The sequence below is a fragment of the Lathamus discolor genome, chromosome 2 (genome assembly GCF_037157495.1).
Source record: "Lathamus discolor isolate bLatDis1 chromosome 2, bLatDis1.hap1, whole genome shotgun sequence".
Taxonomy (NCBI): Eukaryota; Metazoa; Chordata; class Aves; order Psittaciformes; family Psittacidae; genus Lathamus; species Lathamus discolor.
This window is the reverse complement of record NC_088885.1, coordinates 35280243-35302516: the sequence shown is the minus strand read 5'-3', so window position 1 is coordinate 35302516 and position 22274 is coordinate 35280243. Positions and strand designations below refer to the sequence as shown.

Here is a 22274-nt window from a genome sequence, read left to right as displayed (position 1 = left end):
TAGTGGAAACACCGACAGAGTAAGACACGAAGAAACACAAAAAAACATCACTGAATACTTGGGGTCTGCGCTAAACAAAATGCCGCTAGGGAGCAGCATTGACCTTCTTCTAGCTGCAGCTGGCAGTGCGACTAGGCTATTTACATCAACATTTTAATGTAAATCATAGGTTACCTCAGTGAGCTTAGTGGAACTCCACATCTACCTACATGTATTTTAGATTGTAATTTTGCTCACAGAAAATACCTCCAAAACCTAGTATGTCCTCAAAACAACAGCATGGCTAGAAGGGCAAAGCAATTAAAATGTTAGGACAATGTGATTTTCCCACACCTGAAGATACCACAGCTTTTGGGAAAAGATAAGTTAAATCTGTATGAAAAAATAAGTTCTTCTTTTATCACCACAGGTATAGTGGGGTATGGGGCAATTCCCTTGGCAATGGTGGTTAAAGCTATGTAATTATCTATTTGAGGGTCTGGACCCGTATTAAATATAATGCAAAGAGCACTGTAGGATAATATGGGAGTTAAATGTTTTAAATAACAATGATGTTTCACATGCCATTCAAATGTGTTTGGTTAGTCCCAAATTTTTAAACATTTGCATGAGAGATCATAAACAGGGCAGAGTAAGCACAGGCAAAGCTAACAAAAAGAAACAAGGAGGCAGACTGTCAGACAGGTAGGGTGGACAAGACCAAGAGTGGAAAGAAGAGACATTTTCAGTTATACACTCATGTAGTACCCAAAACTCTAATAATGAATGTCAGAGTAGGTGCCCTCACTCTGGTTTGGTAGCACTACCATTTCAGTGACTAAGTTTGAGAGCATCTTGGATGAGTTTCACCTCCTGCCAAAGGTTCAGGCCTGGTCTTGAGAAAAGCCAAATACTTTCCACTCCCATTGATCATAATGGGAGACAAGTCTGCTCAAACCATTTCAGCATTTAGCCTGAAATCTGTGAGGATATCCCACACTCTGATGGTGACCTGGAAAAGCAGGAAAATGTTTTGGGCTGCCTCTGAGGGATTTACCCTCATGTACAGTGGAATTTTACCTGATGCAGATTGGAATGCACTGGTAAAGCAAAGGTAGACCATAGCAGCCCCATTATCTGAAAGAATGCAACAGTCCAGATCACACAAAAATCCCAAAAGTACTTTCTGTCCAAATTAGTCGGCAGAATGAGTCGATACTGTAGAAAGAAACAACCCTCCTACAAAAAGAGCTATGCGGAACTGTAGGGGGTTCTCCAGTTGTGAAAACACAACATAAATACTATTTAACATAAGCCCCTCAGAATCCAAGAAAGAAACTTTCAAACTATTTAAGGAGAATTGCACAAAAGAAGGAAAAAACAAACTTTAAGTAGATATGTAATAAGGAATTTCTTCTACAATTAGCACAGCATTTTCTTGATGAATTCTTTTCTGCACAGGTAATCTCAGCCCCTAGGGATGGAAAGATCCCCGTTAGAGGCTGCTGCTAGCAGCTGTGTATTTAATCCTAGCCCAGTTCATTTTGATTTTTCACCTTAAACATCACAAAAATCCTTCAAAAAATCACAGCTATGTCCTTTTTAATTATAAATTATGTTGTTGTATCAAAACTGTCTTAATTTAATAAAGAATATTGTAGGACTAAAGCAGTAGCTTTGGCAGAAGAAGAATAAGTAAACTTTATGGACTCATTTTTCTGGATTGGGCAGGAAGAGCTATTCAGCGCATGACAAATTAACCACGCAAGTGAGTCACATACACTGGTATGGTATGCAGGAAAGGGAAGTCAACTGTGTGAAATCAAGACCTGCAATTTGTGAACCACATATTTAATAGTGAAAATGCTTAGAAACAGATCTGTTACGATTTGAGAACTGGAAAAATGGTTAACTGAAGAAATTCAGTATTTGTTCTGTTTAAGCACTTCTTAGAAACTTTACTGTCTTCTCTTTGGAATATCTTCCAAGAGAATAGTATTTCAGCCTTCTCTCTCTGGTACCTATTTCTTACTTCATCTGGATTCCCGAAGCCCCTCCATATGAAAGAGAAGACAGAGATACAGAGGCAAATCAGTATCCATCCTCTGGAGTGGGACCAGCCCTACGTGGCCTTGATTTCTTAAGTACATGATACATATATAAGATCTAAAATTTACATGGTTCTTCTAAATTCAGCAATGTCCCTTGCTCTGAAGAGCTTTTAAAAGAAAAAGTGATATAATCCTACTTGATTATCTGTAAAATCAATAACTTATTTTTTTGTTTTTTAACTAAGAACATATTTTGAATGAGAATTATTCTCCCTCAGAGAGCCTAGAGCCTCCCCACCTCCCAGACGTCTGATATCTCTGACGAAGAAAAGTACAAACTCCTAGAACTGTAAAATGGTTTTAAAATAAAGCAAATTAGTTAATCTCTGACAAAACACGTTAAAATGCTGATATTCCTTCTGTTCTCACAGTTAACTTGACCAAAATATGGACTGTGAACAGTCTACACAGTATATTTTAAAAGCTAAAATATGTTCTGATGTACAGAAGTCTTTTATTCAAAGAAGCTGTTGGCAATAATCTTAGAGATTTCAGTTGAAGAACAATTTTAAGTATACTAATGTTGTTTTCTGAAATACACAAAGAAATTAATGAAAAATAAAACCTTTGCATTTGCTTATGTGAAGACAATCTCTTGGATTAAATCGTTTAGGAATATGCATGAATGGTACACGTGCAATGTGTTTGAGAGATTTAAAAAGTCCGAAAGAGAAGTTCCTCATAACTTCCTGATAATGGCTGTTAATTCTGCAAAACTATATTCCATGTTGCTTCCTCCTCCCACTCTGACACAGAATACACGGAAATATCATGCTGCATACGGTAGCAATAGGAAATATGTTCTAGGAATACTTTGTTCTAGTCACATTATTGCATAAAAACATGGCAAAGAAACCTCACAAAGTTTCAATGTTAAACACATACTGATATAATGGAAGTAGTTATTACTTACTCAAAGATTTTTCCTAGCTGATCAACATCTGAATTTCCACGGAACAGTGGTCTGAAAAAATAAAGAAATATTTTTAAGATGTGACTTGGTTTAATTAACAATGAATTTATATTTTGTCACTGACACCTGCCAACATAGGATAAAACATGTTATTTTTTTTGAGAGCTCACTTCTTCTGCCTCCATGTTTTATCCAGTCTGTGAGAGCACCAAGTTTCTACTGAAACTGATAATAAAACTGACAGATGAGACATAGTTTTAAATACACTACTTTTGAAAATGTGTGTCCTTTAACACGGATTAAGTTATTTTCTCTCAACTAATACAATCTCATGAATTACATCATTAACAGAATAATCTTCACTGTAAAGAACATACTCAAATAGCTGTTTAGAGAGACTAAAACAGAGTGAATGCCATGCAATTCATTAAAATATAATAAAATTAGAGATGGATTGTAATGGATATAAATTTAAAATGAAATTTCTTGTATCTGCATATTGGAAATGTGCTCCTAGGTTCAAGGGCTCAAATAAATGACAATGGATTTATGAAGGTCTGTAAAGAATGGGGTGTGAGACAGTACAGAATTTACCTTGAAGGAGAGGAATACTTCTGCTGCATAAATAAAGATATGTGCAGGAAAGAAACAAATTAATAGGCTGAATGTCCAAAGGCTTTCAGAAAAAACAGTGACTAAAAATACTTTCAGAGTGGTACACACTTCTCTTCAAAGGGCAACTTAAAATATTTTCACTCATCATTTATAAAATACTGTCACTCCATCGTGCCTAAGTAAAATAGGAAATTCAGGTTTGTATGGCTGTATGGCCACCCTTGTGTTGAATTCAGTACGGTGTGATAAACAGTGCAATTTTGTGTTCAAAATCCCAAGACAGTCCAACAGATTACTAATGGATGAAGGATCCAGCCAAGAATGAGGCCATCTGTGAAGATCAGGCCTGAGGTGTTGCTTACCATTTTGGTTCAACAAATGGTAGATTACTTCAGAAAACACTGTTCAGATACACTGAAAACTGGATACTAATTTGGGTCGACTGACAGCCAGGCTGCCCTTCTCTTCTGGAGCACAGCTCAGAGTACAGGGCATGCTGTAAACTTCCAGTTTCCAAACCCGTTCAGCTGAGACCTGGTGACTTAAACAACGCGTATTCCCATGTTTTCACTGTCAGCCTTCAGTTACAGGGAAACACTGGTTTTCCTGCCTGCCTCTGCCTACTCCTTTTCTTCTGTCTGATACAGGTCCTTAACAGCAGTGATAGCCAAAGCCATTTCACTGTTGCTGTTCCAAGAAGAAGACCTCTCCCATCTACACTGGGAGAACAAGAGGGACTCAGCTATAGTCCTTCCCCTCTCATTGCCCATATGCAGGAGCAGGTGTAGAATCTGGGAATCCTTCTGCTAACCACAGGTTATTTCTGAAAAATGGTGTTTTATATCTTGACACTCTCACACAGACAAGAGCTCCAATGTCATTGCCTAACTTGTGGGTCCACACCAAACACAGGAAGTAGACCCAGAGCACCGTGACATTTCTCAGTTAAACATAATAATCTGCAGAAAGCATGCCACGAAGAAACATCTGGTCTAGTGGAAGGTGTCCCTGCTCATGGCAGGTGGGCTGGAACTAGATGATCTTTATGGCTCCTTCCAATCCAAACCATTCTATGATTCTATGATTCTAAAAAAAAAGCAGAGCAATAACTGGAAGACATGCTGACCATCTTTGATGGACTGAACATGCATTTTGTCTCCTTCATGCTTACTGCCATTCAGGTCATGTCATATTGACTTACACTGCAAACTGCTTTGCGCAGGGACACTGAGAGAACAACTTCATCAAGTCCAATTTGAAACCATATGACATCAGATTGAAATGGACAGGGTAAAATGCAGTAGCCTCTTGTCCATAAAGGCCTTTATTTATTTTGATTCTGAATAAATAATATATAATGGAATACACTGCTTCCCAGATATACATGATATTTACTGACTGCAGGTATTTGGAGGTATATAATGGAGGTATTTTTTTAAGTTTTAAAGTATTCAGCAATTCTGGCTTCTACAAAAACCCAGCACTTTACTCAGACAGGAGCATCTATTGCTGCTGTAAGTTTTGAGCCCAATTTTCAAAATGGTCAGCAGCTACAATCCCAGTATTGTTTGTGGCAGCAGACACACTCCTTATCTTCCAAAGACAGACAATACAACAATTTAGACATTTTTTTGTTTGAATGGCTACTTAAATTTATTAATATGAAGTTAATTTGCATATTTAATTTTGGCTTCAGCATTAGAATATTTAGGCCCTTTAAACTAACAAAATCTACACAATCAAATAATCCTATCCATGGAAATGGAAAGCTGATTCAATGTTTCAAAATGTTTGCTGAACCTTGCGTTAATGTGAAAGCTTGGCAAAGTCAGCCTTGTTTGCAAATCACCTTAGGCAGTGTCATGCCAAAACAAGTATAATTCTTGGGATTTTTAAGGGAGGTTTTTCCCATCATTGCTGCTGTCTCAGATTCACTGGGGGCTGAAGCAAGAATTTAAATTCTTTTGAATATATAATTATACAACACAAGGTGACCTTCCAACATACTTTGATATTTCATCATAATGAAGTGTTATTAATTCATCTTTCAACCTCCTATCCATCCCACCATCATGACTACAACAGATTGCCAAGCCCAGGTTAGGCACCACTAATGTAATGAAATTTGCCTCATGAATTTTGGCTGGAGGTTCAATTGGAATACTGGACGGATGATTGGGGAAGTAGATTCACTTAATCAGCAGCTGTATGAAGATCTCGTCTCACATTTTGGCACTAGTTACTCTTTAGCAATGACTTGCCAGCACTGCAAGTCCAGTATACATAAAAACTTTCACCTCAAGCTGATTGTTTCTTTAAAGTCTATTCTTAAAGGTGCACGTCAGCTCCACCAGTACCATTGAACTGGGACCAAACCCAGCAGTCACAGAAATGCAGAATTTCACTTTTGTTCTTGGTATCTTTCACTTGACTCACTCACCCATTCACCCCCTGAGGTTTATTTATGCAGACTCAATCCAGAAGTCCTTACTTGGGGATATGTTTTCTCTGTGATGATAATCTGTGTAAGACTGGTTGGACTCTGAGAGCTGATTTGTGGAATTCCTTCTCTTTCCCTTGGGAAAGGCTTGGAGCTGGGTTTGTCTCCTGTGGCAGAAGGTGTGTATCCTCTGACTTCAAACAATTTCTAAAATCCATGTGTTCAAGTGTCTCAGGAAAGAGGGATACTCCAAAGGAGGAAAGGGCTATCAACAGGGATACACTTGCCTTTTGTGTTGTTCCTTGATCCTCTCAACCTTCCCTGACTTTACTTGCTACAGAATCCATGCTCTTGAGGGCTCCAACACTATTGCTGCTACAAAATACACACTTGAGCAGGGAAGAAAATGGGATGAAAAGACTTACAGTGTACCCAAGACATTTAATTTCCCTATTTGCTCAAGAAGTCTTAGTTCTATGATTCTATGATTTTATGATTCTATGTTGCTGTGTCTCCATAACTTCCTATTTTTGTTGGTTGTTGCTTTTTTTATTTTTTAGGGAGAGAGGAGGAAGAAAATCAGGTTACAGGTCAATGGTGCCCAGTGACAGGACAAGAGGCAATGGGCACCAACAGAAGCACAGGAGGTTCCCTATGAACATAAGAAAACACTTCTTTTACTGTGAGGGTGACTGAACACCAGCATAGGTTGCCCAGGGAGGTTGTGGAGCCTCCTGCCTTGTTGATACTCAAAAGCCATCTGAACATGATACTGGGCAACTAGCTCTAGATGGGCCTTCTTGGGCAGTTGGGGTTGGACCAGATGATCTTCAGAGGTCCCCTCCAACCTCAACTATTCTTTGATTCTGTGATAATGCAGAAATAAAAATACAGTTCATGACATAAGGTTGCAATGTAAAACCTCACAAATCCTGAAAAAGTTACTCTCTGCTTACAGTTTAGAAGGACTTGCACCACTAATCTTCTGGCTGAAAAGCTCTCATGCGTTTATGTAGCTGAACAAATTAGATTTCACCATTTACCAATCTGAGGCTCTTTTCTCTTGTCCAAAGGAATATACTCAGCTCATGTTGTTGTTCTGTGCTGAGTCTCACCTTCACTGAACATTCTGTCTATCTGAACCGGATATTGCTGTCTGAAAGGTTGAGTGCTTTATTTTAGCTCTTTATTATAGACACTGTGTTTCATGTCTGTGCTACTGAGTAATAACTAAGGTATAAACATTTCCTAAGCAAGTCTCCATGAAGAAATTTTCCCTGGTGCAACTCCATGGACATGCCAAAGCAATGCTAAAAGTATTGTATACAATGACAATGCAATGACACCCAAGAAATAAATAAATGAGGTTTACCTGCAAAGTGGTCACATTACTTCTAGGCTTTACTTTCAGCCATTAGTCTACAAAGCAAGGAGGTTCTGTGACCTTTTGTAAGAAAAGTTAGGATTTTCATAGATTGGAATTAAAGATACTAATAAGCACTGCTCTGGTCTATCCTGCAGTGCAGATGCCAGGAAAAGAACAGTCAAACCCATGTGCATTGAGACACAGGAAAAGATGTCTGCAGGGACATTCTGAACCAATTAGTGATACTTTAATCGGAAAGGCATCTTTCAATTTCTGACATGGAGTTATTGAACTACATGTAAAATAGATACATGGAAGAAAGGTCATGTTAAGAAAATCTTTAGTGAAGAGGGGGAAAAAAGTTTAGAAATTCACTTTCTAATCAAAACATATTACAGAGCCTCCATGATAATTCTAGGGTTGCCAATCCAAGTGTCTCCAAGGCTAGACAAGCCTTGTTTCCTTCCAGATATGTAAAAAGTAACTACCAACATAACTATCTAGTTTCTGCTAGTCCATTTGCTCAGTAGGATGACAACAGCAGTTGGGAATCCCATCCCCTTTCATGTTATCACAGAAAAACAGTAATGATAATCTCTTGATTGCTAACTTGAATATATACAACATTCTCAGTGAAAAGTCTATATTGGCAATCCACATGTACTCAGTGAAGTCATTCAAGAACTCCCTGCAAAGGAAAGAGCATCATGAGTGGGAAAGTACAACTTGCCTTTTGCGCAAGTAGGGCTTAGACAGTCTGGTTGAAGAGACAGCAAGGAGAAGTGATGGAAAGAACAGTGGTTTCAGAACAGATAGCTACTGCCTTTAGACATTAGACAAGATGGGGGAGGTGCTGAAAGAAAGTCCATGGCAATTTGACATAGTGGAGCAAAAAATGTAATGGGAAAGAATATAGCAGCAGTTCATGGAAGTAGTATGAGGAATTTTAGAAGCTGGTAAGGGTATATTGTATAAGTTTAGAAGTTTGTATATCTATGTGTGTAAGAGGAACAAGGGGATGGTGAAGAAACTAGAAAAGCTAAAGCCAAGAAACATTTGCCAAGGAATCCTGCATCATGCCACGGGAAACCTGCCAAGCTACATAGTCAGATACACATTTAAATGATTTTTTTTCTTCTTTCTTTTCATTTTACAAAATGTGAATAGCTGGCAAATAACTTGTCAGATTATTAGCTACTTGTTATGAAGAAAATATTTTCATTTTTAGAATTAAAACCAAATAAGACCTAAAACTAGAATTATGAGATGACTAGAAATAACATGACCTGGACTGTCCTGTGGAAACCTTTATTCAGAGCGATTATTTCTGAGCTGATTCCTCACTCATGTTCCCACTACTGTTTCTCTTTGACACATCCCCTGGACAAGTCTGTACTGCAGGCGTGGAAAGAGAAACTAAGGCAAGACAAAAGGAAACACGTATCACTGCTTAAAGATGAAGATCACTGGCCCTTCTGATAGGTAAGATGAATATGGCATAGTATAAAGCTTTACTCTGAAAATAGGCTACGGCTGACAATGTTGCACACTCTGGACAGTTACCCACTTCCAGTCATAAGCGCCTTGCCTCAGCTGTTGTGCAATTCAGAGTTCTCATTTTAAATGTAACATTATTTGTACTTCTCCCTCTCTTTTCCTTTTAATAATATCTTTGTGTGGGTGGGTGCCAGACACAGCATAGGAAGAAGTTACTTCATGTAGAGCTTATTATACTTGATCACAAATTGCTCAAAACTTTTAAGAAACTTCTCTCTTCCTACATATAAGTAGAAAGATGACATAGATAAACATTATGACTGAGGAAATGCTCTTCAGCTAAAACCTGACAGAAAACAGATTAGCCATCTTGAGTTTCTCATTTTAGCTTTAATAGCTTTTTTATTTTACTTACATCTATCATTCTTCAAGTAGGACAGTACCACGATTATGAATAACATCTCTAAGATCATTTGGGCTATGTCAGTATTAAATTATTATTAGAATCAGATCTAATGCATCAAAAGAATTGCAGTAATTATTTTCTCTGGAGTTTCTCATGTCATCCAGCAGACAGAAGCACATAAACAGGTAGTTTCTGAAAAGCTACTACAAACTTCCAGTGCTCCCCATTGCCATTTAAAATGATGTAAGTGAATTCTAAATCTAAAGATAATATTCTGACTCTCAAATGCACATGCAGTCTAGTTCCTAAGAAACATACGGGATTTCTGAGCTGTGTGTAGGTACAAACCAACAAGAGAAATACCCAGCTGGCACAGCGAGCTTTCAGGACACTCTTCATGTACAAAGCTGCTAGAAATAATGCTGGAAGCTGCAAGCTACTGCTGTGCCAGGGGAGGTAAAAGGTAAAATAGAAAGGAATATTAATATTGAAGGAGAAGACACTAAAAAAGATTTGGCACCATTTTGCCAGTCCACTTTGAAGCTAGGATTGATCATTAGATGAATGTTTCCTCGTGTGGGTTTTCACCATGGGAAATTTGCACCGCTTCGCTGCAAATGACTGTATTACCTGGAGATTGCTGGACTTTCTCTGGGTTTTTAACATACAGGTTGTCAGCCTGGGAAGAGCCAGAGTTGTAAAGTGGACTAATCACAAGAAACTTGCAGATGGATATGCATGCATAACTGAAAGGGAAATGTTAGCAAAAGGGAAACCAGAGGCACAGTGTATAGCTTTATGACCAGTGCAGGGCCAGCTACTGTGTAATTCACTTGTTGATTAAAAATGCAACAAAAATAAATAAAACAATAAATAAATAGATAAAGAGAAATCATAAATGAGAGAAAATGCAACCATCTTCGAAGATCCCTTAGGAACTGGGCAATGGAAGACCTTTTTTCTGGGTGCTCAAAATTTTCTTGACACCTTTCATGTAAAGCATAGTGTTTTAAAGTCCCTGGTGTCCTTGGAGCAGGATGATGGGTCTCCGTTGCCCCATCACTGACATGAAAGGGAGCTTTATCACAGACATCAATGATGCCAGGGCCAAGCCAAGTGAGATGTAGCTTCACAACCTCTTATAGGAATAAAAAGGTGCTTCAACAGAAGGATACACACACACACACACACACATATATATTAAAAACCCGGAAAATTAAGGCAAGTGCGGATATTATCTTTGACCATATGCTCTAACATGGGCAGATCTCATCTGTTCCCAGGCAAAACTGCTTTCGCATTCATTATTAAATTTTTAAACGGAAAAGCCTTGATAGTTAAATGTCCTTCACTTAGTCCCTCAGCACACACGTCACAGTTCTCTTATCTGTGGACATTTGCTTTTCCAGAAGATTTGTAGGTTTATTTCACCAGGGCTTTAAAAGTCATTATCTCAGCTCAGGGAGAATGATATAACAGTGGCATCTTGAAAACTGTCCTAACATTTGAAGCAAGTTCTGGAACTATGTACACAACTGACCTTGGAAGAAGGAAAAGGGAAGAAGTGTATGGTCTCTGCTCAGAGTAGAAAAAGAATAAATCTTCTTGTTTGTATTGACAGTTCTACCAGCAATATGGTTTAACTCCATGTGTGTCAAACACCCACCCCACCCCACACACAGTTAAATTACTTCTACTGGTCACCAGTTTGAAGTTTAATTGAACTGCAGGCTTCTGCATTTTTATAGCATCCTGAAAGAACTACTGATATGACAAATGTAGTGTGGTCATGCTCTTCCCGTGATCACTTACTTAGTTTTCTGTATTCCCTTCTCTCTCTTGAGAGAGAAAAATGAAGTAACAGTGGCTGTGTATGGACAGTCTATGAGACTTCAGATGAGAGCTCCAACAAACATCAAATTTTCGTATTTGAAGGAAACATAGAATTCAAAATGTTCTACACAATCTGGAACCTAAAATTCTCAATAGAGAATAAAATTCAAGCATAAGGAATTAGCTTTTTTTTTTTTTTTTTCCCTCTGAGCAAACATTAAAAGCTAAGAGAGAGAAACCTTGGGTTTTCTCTCCAACCGGGCTTGAGTTGCTTCTGTGTGGTACTGAGTACATGTTTTGATCTATGATCACTTCTGTTGCCCCTGTATTAGGTGTTGATGGCACCTGTTGCACTAAGCCTCTTTAAATTCTCAGACAAAGCCAAAACATCAGAAGAACTGCTGCCCACTTTTCCCCCAGCAACTAATAGGTCTCATCACCTTCAGCTGTAATAAAACACTCCTGGTCAGAAAAAAATCTCTGAAAGCAGATTACAACCCTTCAAACAAGAAAGGCAGGGAAAACATTTCAGTACCAAACAGTAAACTGTTATGTGAGCAGACATGAAATTTCAGCTTCAACCTTTTTCTCCAGCTGCTGAGTCTGAGTGTCAAAAGACATGAAAGTGGATTAGAAGAATGGTGTGAAGAAAATACCTTCATTTTTAGCAGCTGTGCTGGTTTAGAGTGAATTAATAAACACCTACAGAAAAACTTAAGCACTTAAAGTAGAAAGTATGTAAAGCACGTATGCAAGGAAAACTGACAGAGTTTTCAAAGGCCAGTTAAACTAGACAGAACTTTGCCCCACTTTGTCTCATGAAATACATTCAGTTACTCAGGCTGGAGAAGCTGCAAGATTTACATTCACTGGCCCATGACAGTGCATAGTATTCTGAGTTCACCTATTGAGAGCTCTCTAGTTACTTATCCTGTTCAGCTATTACTGATTTCACATGAAATCTTTTTTTCCCACTTGAATCCTGACCACAGGGAAGAGTAAGTTAATTTCTTACACTAAAGAGAAAATAAACAAATAAAGAACTTCTAGGTGATGATTCTGCTCAGATGCCACCCACCGCCATGCAACTGCAGCATTAATACACTTCATGCCGTACATTTGTGTGTTTCAAAGCTTCCCAAATTAATGCTGGGAAAACTTTCATGCTGTTACCTCTGCTTTGCCATTACTGAGCCACAGCCCTGTTTCTGTGCTGCCCATGGGACAAGTCTATTGGCTTTTGACATTACTTTAATGAGAACAGCATACAACTGTCTTTGCAAATCAAATGTTTCCTCAGTCTCTGAAGTGCTGAGCACCTGCAGCTCTTTGAGCCACCCCACATCTTGAACTTTTTATCCTCACATTACCAGGTTGTTCACCACCTTTATGTCAACTACAAGGATTTCCCCAAGAGTTGGCTGTTTTCACTGTAAAAAAAAAAAAAAAAGTGATTTGCTCAGAATTAAAAAAACCAAAACAAACCACAACAGAATCCTCTTCTGGAGCACGTGAATAACTGAGTAAAACCTTCTTTCCACGGTAAGCAATTTATGCCTTGCTTTTCATACAGCTGTGGCTGTAGTGTTTGCCAAAAATGGAGTTTACAAAAAACTCTGGGCCCTCTTTAAACTCTGCTCTCACTTTCCAGCAAAATGCCCTCACCAGCAAACTCTTAGTAAGATCTAGCAGATGAGCGACACCTACCTCTCCTTTCACAATTGCTTTCTGGAAAAGAAAAACTGATCCAAAGGGTGGAGAGAAGCAAGCAAGCTTGTTTCTGTGCCTCAGTGTGTAGGACACCCAGCTAGGATGCACTTCTGATTTTGTACATACACTCTTCATTGCTAATGGTCTGATGAGATCTTGTTGTAACTGGGTATCTTCATTCTTACAGCAGCAGAGTATGAGTCATCACTGCCAAACAGGCTTAATTTAACAGCTACAGATAGGAACATTACTGAAAAAATCTCTTGCTATGTATACTTCCTTTAGATGCTGAAAGATTGCACTCCAATTATTTGGATATAAAGAGCACTTAGAAAATTATTTAATTGTATAGAACAGTGTGTGTGCTGTACTGGCATAATAACAAAACCTGTTTCATGGACATAATCTAATAAAAAAAGGTCTGCTAATTCACTGTAGTTGGTCAAATTCTGGATGATATAGCTGACTGAGTCATTTATCTTTAGGTAACTGATCCAGACTCAGTCAAATCAATAGTAACTGAATCTTCATGCCAATTTACTCCAGCTCAGTAGAATAAATTAGTGGAAATGAAGTAATCCCTTGGATGAAATTCTTATTTGACAAATGTCTATATTCCAAAAGCACTTATTACTGACAAACCTAGATATGTTAGGAGAGAAGCTATGAATATACAGAATATTTAAGTAAAAGAAGAAATCCTGCATCAAAGTCTGCCTCAGAGCTGCTTCTGGACAGCATGCATTCAGTGCATCTATAAAAGGAAAGCAGAGCACATTACACACGAGTTTCTGGAAGAAGTCATACAGTTTGACCATGCATAGCCAGACTGTCGTTTCCTCAAAGACTGCAAAATGAAGCATGCCGCCAGCATAAGAGGGCAGCCAGGCATGTCACATGCTGACATCAGGAGCTCTCCACTTGTCAGATCCTGGCTCTGTCTCTCACAGAGTCAGTGTACTGTGGTGGCTGTGTCTCACAAGGACTCATGTGGACAGGGCCAGTGTGTCAGCAGGTCAAGCAGAACATGGAAGCATATGTGATGACAGTGCCACAGGCGTTGTGCAAACAAAAATCAGAAGCAAGGCAACAACGTGTGTATTCATATCACAAGGCAAACTGTGGCTTCAGAGGAAGAAGGGACAGGAACTAGTGTAAGCTGTATCCTGCCATGCCTATTCTCTATTTTTTTAGCCAACACCAGGACCATGAGGACTGATGGCAAAGATGACTCCAGCCACACGTGGGTACCATGTACACTACTCTGTGGCAGTCAGCACATAAACGCAGGAGATGCTGTGGCCATCTCCCTTGACTAGGACTCTAGGTCTTTGACATCTGCAACTACAGCCAAAGCACAGACTCACAGCCCAGCTGGCACTGTTCTCTGCAGTGGTCTGAACCCTGTGGTGTAGGTAAGCTTTTCCACAAAGGCAGTGGGGAGCTGCCTCTGGGCACTGTGGTTCCCTTGGAGAAATGGTTTTCCAGAAAGTTAAATATCAAATTTTCTCTTGCTTTTCTCTTTGACATTTTGAGCTTTTCTCTCACAGCCAATTATTTTCCTGGTACAAAGTAGTACAATGTTTCAGAAAGATGTTTTTCTCTGCTGTCTTTAGCTGTTTTTAAACTCCTACTGTTGCCTGTACCTTTAGCGCACTTTCCACTTCTCTCATGCAGATTTGTATGTGTTTTTAAATGTAAAGAACATCTAACAGCTTTGGTGAGCATATAGATATGGAGCAGTAGTATGAAGCTGTTGAGAAGAAAAAACACAAATGCGAGACAGATTTGTGGAGACCTCATAGGAGCCTTCCAGTATCTGAATGGGGTCTACAAAGATGCTGGAGAGGCACTCTTCATCAGGGACTGCAGTGACAGGACAAGGGGTAGTGGGTTCAAACTTAAACAGGGGAAGTTCAGGTTAAATATAAGGAAGAAGTTCTTTACTGCGAGGGTGCTGAGGTGCTGGCACAAGTTGCCCAAAGAAGTGATGAATGCTCCATCCCTGGCAGTGTTCAAGGCCAGGTTTGGACAGGGCCTTGAGCAACCTGATAGATATCCCTGTCTGGCAGATGGATTGGAACTAGATGACCTTAATGTCCTTTCCAACTTAAACCATTCTATGATTTCATGATTCTCTATACTTCTAGACTATTACACACCATTTTTATGACTGACCAATGGTAGCTAATTATTACAGTGTTGTGGGTTTTTTTTTTTTTTTTTTCCTGGACAATCAAATACATAAAAATCAGTAAAGCTGCCCAGATCAGAATTTCTGACTAGACACTCAACTTGAGAAAAACCCACACTTGGGAGCTCAGCAACATGAGCCACAGTTAAAATCTAGTCTTTCTCCCCCCTCTCTGGAGTGCACCAGTGTCCAGGAAATGATCCCAGGAGTTTAAATACCTTTTTGTAGCCATTTTCTTATGAAAGAGAAAAGTAAATAAAAACAATGTTTAGTTCTATTACAAGTCAAGCAAAAGTACACAGAGCTTCCCCTGGCCAAACTTTAGGCGAAAAGCAAAGCCTCTCTCAGCCAAGTTCCTGAAGAGGAAAGCTGCGTGAAAGAGCCAGGAGACCCTTTCAAAAAGAAAGTCTTTGGGCAGTGTACAGCTGGCTATCCCTCTCCAGGTTGGAAAGGAAGGGGCAAGGGTTGCTTTGCTTCTCTCCTGTTCTCTGGCTGGTTATGTGACTGCTAAAAGCCATCTGCAGCTGGGGTTATCAAAGCAGCCCTCAGGCTGCTCTGGATTATCCCAGGAATGAACCTGTCTTTGAGATGATCCAGAAGACACAAAGGTGGTGCATCTTCACATGGACTGGCTAGCAGCATCTCCAAATATCCATTACAAACTCTGTGATGTAATACCAAGGACTTAGAAATATCTACATTATGACTGATATGTTGTGGTCTTTCTCCTAGCCACAAGGTCTCTTCCTCTGACCTCTGGCCAGGCTAACTCAGATTGTCAATCTGGAATACCACACCTCTAAGGAATGTATGTTTTTGTACGGATGATGTGTTCAGGAGGATTCCAGACTTGGGCAGTGTCACCTGCACATGAAGAAGCTATGGGAAGCTTTCCAGGAGGGGACTCTCTCAGTTCCTGCAGGGCTTGAGCTGCCAGCTCAGAGCCACCCAGTCCTGGTCCTGACATGACATGCCTGCCTGACGTCACCCCACACCTGAATTTTAACAGTCAAATTAAACTTGGTCAGCTAACACTGTTTCTGCAGGTCTCCTTACCCATGCCTCAAGGTTCCCTTCTGTTTTTTTGTCATGGGTAGTGACAGTTCTTGGTTTCTATGGTTTATCAACGGTTTCCTTTACCAACCGATCTATTCCTCTGACTGAAAGTCTGGCACAGCTGGAAACTAGAAGGAAAACCACAAGTGAATGGCCTGGCACTCACTTACCAGTCATCTCCAACCACAGACCGATACAGTTAGTGGATTTGACTAACGGCTATCAATCAGCCAGACTGTAGACACTTAGAAAGATACGAGTTAGAAAAGGCTTGAGGAAAAATGTGAGCTAAAAACCAACAAGGTATTTTAATGGGGTAATGCTGTCTTGGAAACTCACATCTATTTCATACTTCATAATTAGTGGTATTATTCTGACTGTTCCACCTTCTCTCCATTAATGTGTGCTTGTCCACTGCCCAAAGCCAACGGGAATTCTGCCTTGGAGGTCAGATTAAACAGAAAACAATCCTGCCTACCCAAAAGTAAAATAACATGAACAAGTGCAGTCTCCTGCCTTCCTTTGTTAGTTAAGTTTGAAGCAAAATGTCATTGTTGTTCCATCAGATCACTAAGGTCACTAAGCTAAATTGTGGCCTGGGTCCACTCAACTCAGAAAATGCTTGAAGAAAATCTTTGTAATAGGCTGGACACTTATCTGGGGAGGAACTAAAAATCCTATTTTATTAGGTCTGGTTTGGAAAAACCATCAGCCTCCCACACACTCATATGCACATGAATGGCAGAAGAATAAAGGCGGAAAAGTGCAAAGCACAGAATCTTGAAAGCTGACAAGATCTTTCCAAGGAACGAACCTTCTCCCAGTACAGTTGGTCTGGACTGTGGTGAACTTTTATGGCACTTGCAACTTAAATCATTCTTGTAACAAAACAAGATAATTTCCAAAAATGGCAAAAACAAACTCACGCCAGAACTGTACAGTACTTCAGTTCAAAGGCTACAAATCCAGCTATGCAGGTTATACAATTCTAAGCTGCAACATCCACCTTTGCTTATTAAAACAAAGACAAAACAGAAAGGGGAGGGGGGAAAGGGGGAGAGAAAGTTGTTTTAATTTTCCTGCTACCAAATCTAACTGTGAGCAAGTAGATAAGTGAATGATTACACTTTCAAGCTCTTGGTCCACTAGATATGTTGGCATAAGGGTCACTGGAAAACACCAGATAATATGATCGCAAAATCTGTATTTAAAATTTCTGCATGATAAAGAGAACAGTTCTCTCTTTAACCACATTTAAGATGCTTGCCAGTTTATACAGAAAACCCAACTAATAAGCAACATTCATGGATGTATTTACATAGCTGGTTTTTTGCCTAGATGTCTCTACTGTCTTGGTTTTATTATACCCTCCCTCCCAATACCCAGTTCTACATCCTTTTTTGATTTCACATGTTCCTCTTCTACTCCCTCTACTTCTCTCTTCTTTCCAACATAAAGAAGATTTGAAATACATTACAGCTCTCTTCTCTCTCTGCTTTTGAAAGGTATTTTTGAAATGTGTTGGAAATAAGAAAACAGAGCACAAAAAGGGAGGGTTAAGCTTAGAGCTGAAAAAAAGAGAGAAACCTTACGATATGGAAAAATATAGGCTCTAGTAGGCAAAGCAAAATATCTAATGCTTCATAACTACCGTGCCCACCTAAGCCAATGGGGACTAAATGATGAGATAAGCTGAAGCACAGGAAAATAACTGACAAAGAATTAAAATGCATCTAAAATGAGACAAAGCCATGTCATACGGGTATGCTTCACAATTTCTTACGTGGCGGTATTCATATAGAATCATTGAATCATAGAATAGTTAGGGTTGGAAAGGACCTCAAGATCATCTAGTTCCAACCCCCCTGCCATGGGCAGGGACACCTCACACTAAACCATCCCACCCAAGGCTTCATTCAACCTGGCCGTGAACACTGCCAGGGATGGAGCACTCACAACCTCCCTGGGCAATCGATTCCAGTGCCTCACCACCCTAACAGGAAAGAACTTCCTCCTTATATCCAATCCAAACTTCCCCTGTTTAAGTTTTAACCCGTTACCCCTTGTCCTGTCACTACAGTCCCTGACAAAGAGTCCCTCCCCAGCATCCCTATAGGCCCCCATCAGGTACTGGAAGGCTGCTATTATGTCCCCACGCAGCCTTCTCTTCTCCAGACTGAACAGCCCCAACTTCCTCAGCCTGTCTTCATATGGGAGGTGCTCCAGTCCCCTGATCATCCTCGTGGCCCTCCTCTGGACTTGTTCCAGCAGTTCCATGTCCTTTTTATGTTGAGGACACCAGAACTGCACACAATACTCCAGGAGAAGTCTCACAAGAGCAGAGCAGAGGGGCAGGATCACCTCCTTCGACCTGCTGGTCACGCTCCTTTTGATGCAGCCCAGGATACGGTTGGCTTTCTGGGCTGCGAGCGCACACTGAAGCCGGCTCATGTTCATTTTCTCATTGACCAGCACCCCCAAGTCCTTCTCTGCAGGGCTGCTCTGAATCTCTTCTTTACCCAGTCTGTAGCTGTGCCTGGGATTGCTCCAACCCAGGTGTAGGACCTTGCACTTGTTGTGGTTGAACTTCATAAGGTTGGCATCAGCCCACCTCACAAGCATGTTGAGGTCCCTCTGGATGGCATCCCTTCCCTCCAGCATATCAACCGGACTACACAGCTTGGTGTCATCGGCAAACTTGCTGAGGGCGCACTCAATCCCACTCTCCATGTCAGCGACGAAGATGTTAAACAAGACCGGTCCCAACACCAATCCCTGAGGGACACCACTCGTTACCGGTCTCCAGCCGGACATCGAGCCATTGACCACAACTCTTTGTGTGCGGCCATCCAGCCAGTTCTTTATCCACTGAGTGGTCCATCCATCAAACTGATATCTCTCCAATTTAGAGACAAGGATGTCGTGTGGGACAGTGTCAAATGCTTTGCACAAGTCCAGGTTGATGACATCAACTGCTTTACCCTTATCCATCAATTCTGTAGCCCCATCGTAGAAGGCCACCAAATTGGTCAGGCAGGATTTCCCCTTAGTGAAGCCATGCTGGCTGTCACCAAGCACCTTGTTGTTTTTCATGTGCCATCCAGGAGAATGTGCTCCAAGATTTTACCAGGCACAGAGATGAGACTGACTGGTCTGTAATTCCCCGGGTCTTCCATTTTCCCCTTCTTGAAAATGGGGGTTATATTTCCCTTTTTCCAGTCATTGGGAACTTCACCTGACTGCCATGATTTTTCAAACATGATGGCCAGTGGCTTAGCAACTTCACTCACCAGCTCCTTTAGGACCCGCGGATGGATTCCATCAGGTCCCACGGACTTGTGCGCGTTCAGATTTTTAAGATGGTCTCGAACCAGATCCTCTCCTACAGTGGGCCCAAGGTCTTCATTCTCACAGTCCCTGCATCTACCTTCTAAGAACTGGGTGGTGCAGTCAGAGCCTTTGCCAGTGAAGACCGAGGCAAAGAAGTCATTCAGAACCTCAGCCTTCTCCAAATCCTGTGTAGCCAGTTCTCCCGATAGCTTCCTCAGGGGGCCTATTTTGTCCCTTGTCTGTTTTTTGTTTGCTACATACCTGTAGAATCCCTTCCTGTTATCCTTAACATCCCTGGCTAGGTTTAATTGTAACTGGGCCTTAGCCTTCCTAACCTGGTCCCTAGCTTCCCGGACAACATCCCTGTACTCTACCCAGGCCGCCTGTCCTTGCTTCCATTTTTTATAAGCCTCTTTTTTCCTATCAATTTTCCTCAGCAGCTCCTTATCCATCCAAGGAGGTCTCCTGGCCCTCCTGCTGCACTTCCTTCTAGTTGGGATGCAGCACTCCTGAGCTTGCAGCAGGTGATCCTTGAATATTAACCAAGAGTCTTGGCCCCCCTGCCCTCCAGGGCCATATCCCATGGAACCTTACTAAGCAGGCTCCTGAAGAGGCCAAAGTCTGCTCTTTTGAAGTCCAGGGCAGTGAGCTTGCTACACGCTCTTCTCACTGTCCTGGGGATCTCAAATTCGACCATCTCGTGGTTGCTGCATCCAAGGCTGCCCTGGAGTACCACATTCTCAACAAGCCCTTCCCTGTTGGGGAGCACAAGGTCAAGCACGGCACCTCTCCTTGTCAGCTCCTCTATTACTTGCAGAAGGAAGTTGTCTTCCACACAATCGAGGAACCTCCTGGATTGCTTGTGCCGTGCAGTGCCATCGTTCCAACAGATGTCAGGGTGGTTGAAATCCCCCATGAGAACAAGGGCCTGCGAGCGTGAGGCTTTTCCTATCTGTCTGTAGAGTGCTTCATCCACAGGTTCTCCTTGATCAGGCGGCCTGTAACAGATCCCCACAGTAATGTCTCCCACGGCTGTTTTCCCTTTAACCCTGACCCACAAACTCTCTGTAAACTGCTCACCTGCCCCCAGACAGAGTTCCATACTCTCCAGCCTATCCCTAACATAAAGGGCAACTCGCCCTCCCCGCCTGCCAGGCCTGTCTTTTCTAAAGAGCCTGTAACCTTCCATTCCAACACTCCAGTCATAGGAGCCATCCCACCATGTTTCTGTGATGCCTATTATATCATACCCCTGTAGATGTGTACACATCTCTAATTCCTCTTGTTTGTTCCCCATGCTATGGGCGTTTGTATAGAGGCATCTGAGACGAGCTCCAATTGAAGCCAGCTCGTTGGCTGGAGCAGCTGGAATATATCTACATTGTTCCGAGCATTTTAGACTCCGAGATATTTTAGACTCTTCACTATCTTTAGAGTCTCCTTTTAGACTCTGTTCACAGCACTATTCTTGTATGTGCAGAAAGGTAAAGCAAAATGAAAGTCTTCACTACTGTCAGTCAAAGTTGCCTTCTCTTTTGTTCAATATAACCAGGATGTCACCTGCAATATCCATACACACAGCAGTAAGTTAAAAACCTTGTTGGGTGGTAGTTCACAACCATGTGCAAAACAATTCTTAATAAAGGTAATTCAAAAAAGACAAGGAATATAATCCTTCCCTACAGAAATCCTGCTGATTTCTCCATTATTTCCCACCTGACATAAGTCATGCTAAGTTTATCCACTGATTTGAGACAGTTTTGTTTATGGTGTGTTATATGGAGATGTGGTCTCTCTCTTCTGGTACTGTCCAAACTGAAGTACCTTCAGTCATATTGTAGCCTGAATTGATGAACTTGATCTATGGCAAGAGTTACGTACTGCACCTAGAAAAACAAGCTTCATATTAAGTTGCGTAGCATTTTGCTGTTAAAGTTCCAATATATCATAGAATCATATGATACTTTAATATCAATTACAGGCTTTAAACAAATGTTTCTGCTCCCCCAATGCTTTGAATAATTGAACAATATTAATGGAAAACAATTTTAAGAGATGACATGCTGTCATTTAATTTGAATTGAAGGTCACTTAGTACCTATAAATCCTTCTGTCAGGTATGCATTTGTAAAGTTACAGATTCTTTGCCTGTTTCTCAAGACCATTCCACAGTAAAGCAACTCATCACAAGGAATGACTAACCCAGGGTATGTCTGGAGTAGAGGACACAGTACTTCAAATTTCCAAGCAGCTCTCTGCAATTGCAGAATTTCTGGGAATCACCTTCCCCAGAGCCCACTGTCCTCTAATTCATTCTCCAGATGAAGAACATGCTTAGGCAGCTGAGAATATGCGATTCTGCTGTTGAACATACATCGCCAGATGTATACCTAATTTTTCCAAAGTGCAACCTTAACAGACTACATCTGTAAGAGGTTAGCACCTATAGGAACTGCTAATTCAGACCACATGATAAAACTGATGCTAGTTAGAACAGATTCACAGATGGACTGGACTGCAGATCAATTCTAACACAAAAGCTGCCTGTCCCATTCAAAGCATCAGAGAACCTGCAGACTCTGTTACGAGCTATCCCTTTATTGCCTACTGCTAAGAAATGGGAGTACGCACCTCCTTCTCTGGATAAGGACATGCATACGGTAGCTCACCTACCCATGGCCTAATTTCCTTTGAAGATACCTTTTGTGTGTGTGTGTGTGATATTTTAGCAGATGGGCAACAACAATCGTACTAGCAGAATGTCTTAAGTTATTGTAAAAGTAGCTTGAACACTCTTTTGCTTGTGCTACAGAGTCTCACAAAG

At 40.8% G+C, this 22274-nt stretch overlaps 1 protein-coding gene across 2 annotated transcripts in view; it reads right to left on the bottom strand.

Annotated features, from left to right (window-relative positions):
- Window positions 1-22274, bottom strand: part of CDK6 (cyclin dependent kinase 6) — a 139892-nt gene that overhangs the window by 16227 nt on the left and 101391 nt on the right. For both annotated transcript variants that reach the window (XM_065666368.1, XM_065666369.1), the window contains exon 6: window positions 3004-3054. In XM_065666368.1, the coding sequence (XP_065522440.1) occupies window positions 3004-3054 (51 nt within the window). The remainder of the gene's footprint in view (window positions 1-3003; window positions 3055-22274) is intronic.